The 693-nt window shown below is 46.2% G+C and overlaps 1 protein-coding gene across 1 annotated transcript in view; it reads left to right on the top strand.

The window, feature by feature from the left end:
- Positions 1-131, top strand: part of EMH_0074250 (uncharacterized protein) — a gene marked incomplete at both ends in the record, with an annotated part of 3,481 nt that extends 3,350 nt beyond the window's left edge. Inside the window, one exon of the mRNA XM_013499442.1 lies at positions 3-131. Coding sequence (XP_013354896.1) covers positions 3-131 — 129 coding nt within the window. The remainder of the gene's footprint in view (positions 1-2) is intronic.
- Between the last annotated feature and the right edge of the window lie 562 nt (positions 132-693).

The raw sequence follows: 693 nt of genomic DNA, 5'->3' as shown, positions 1-693 counted from the left end.
AGCAGCAGAGTCTCAAAGCACACCTATATCTCCTCTATCACCAGAACTACCAGCAGCAGCACCGCAATCAGCAGCAGCAGCAGCAGCAGCAGCAGCAGCAGGAGCCGGAGAAAGAGAAGGAAAAGAAATAGAAGACAAAGAAGCAATGCCTTTATTATATGCACTAAACTCTGTATCTAATCAATATTATAATGAAGCTGCTGCTTATTTGCTGCTGCCTGCTTCAGCACCAACAAGAAAATCACAAGCCATAAAAATAAACAGCAGCAGCACAGAGGTTTGTTTCTTTTTACCTAAAGGGCGAGCAGATTTATCTCAATTTCCTATTATAGAGCTTTTGTTTATACCTGCTGCTGCACCTGCTGCTGCTGCTGCTGCTGCAGCAGAAGAAACGGAGGATGTAGCTGCTACAGAAGACACACCAGCAGCAGCAGCAGCAGCAGCAGCAGCAGCAGCAGCAGCAGCAGATGATCTGTGGGTACAATGGCCACCTGAAGCATATTTATATAGTAAAGGAAACGAACACTATAGATGTGTGGCTATCAACGAAGACAGCAGCAGCAGCAGCAGCAGCAGTGGGAGCAGCAGCAACAGCAGCAGCAGCAGCAGCAGCAGAGATACTGCTGCTGCTGCTGCTGCTGCTGTCCTAGGCAGCAGTTTTTTTATAAATAAAGATATTATATTTAACCTAAA

The sequence above is a fragment of the Eimeria mitis genome, genomic scaffold, assembly GCF_000499745.2.
Source record: "Eimeria mitis Houghton genomic scaffold, Emh_scaff4330, whole genome shotgun sequence".
Classification (NCBI taxonomy): Eukaryota; Apicomplexa; class Conoidasida; order Eucoccidiorida; family Eimeriidae; genus Eimeria; species Eimeria mitis.
This window is presented reverse-complemented; position numbering and strand designations above follow the sequence as displayed.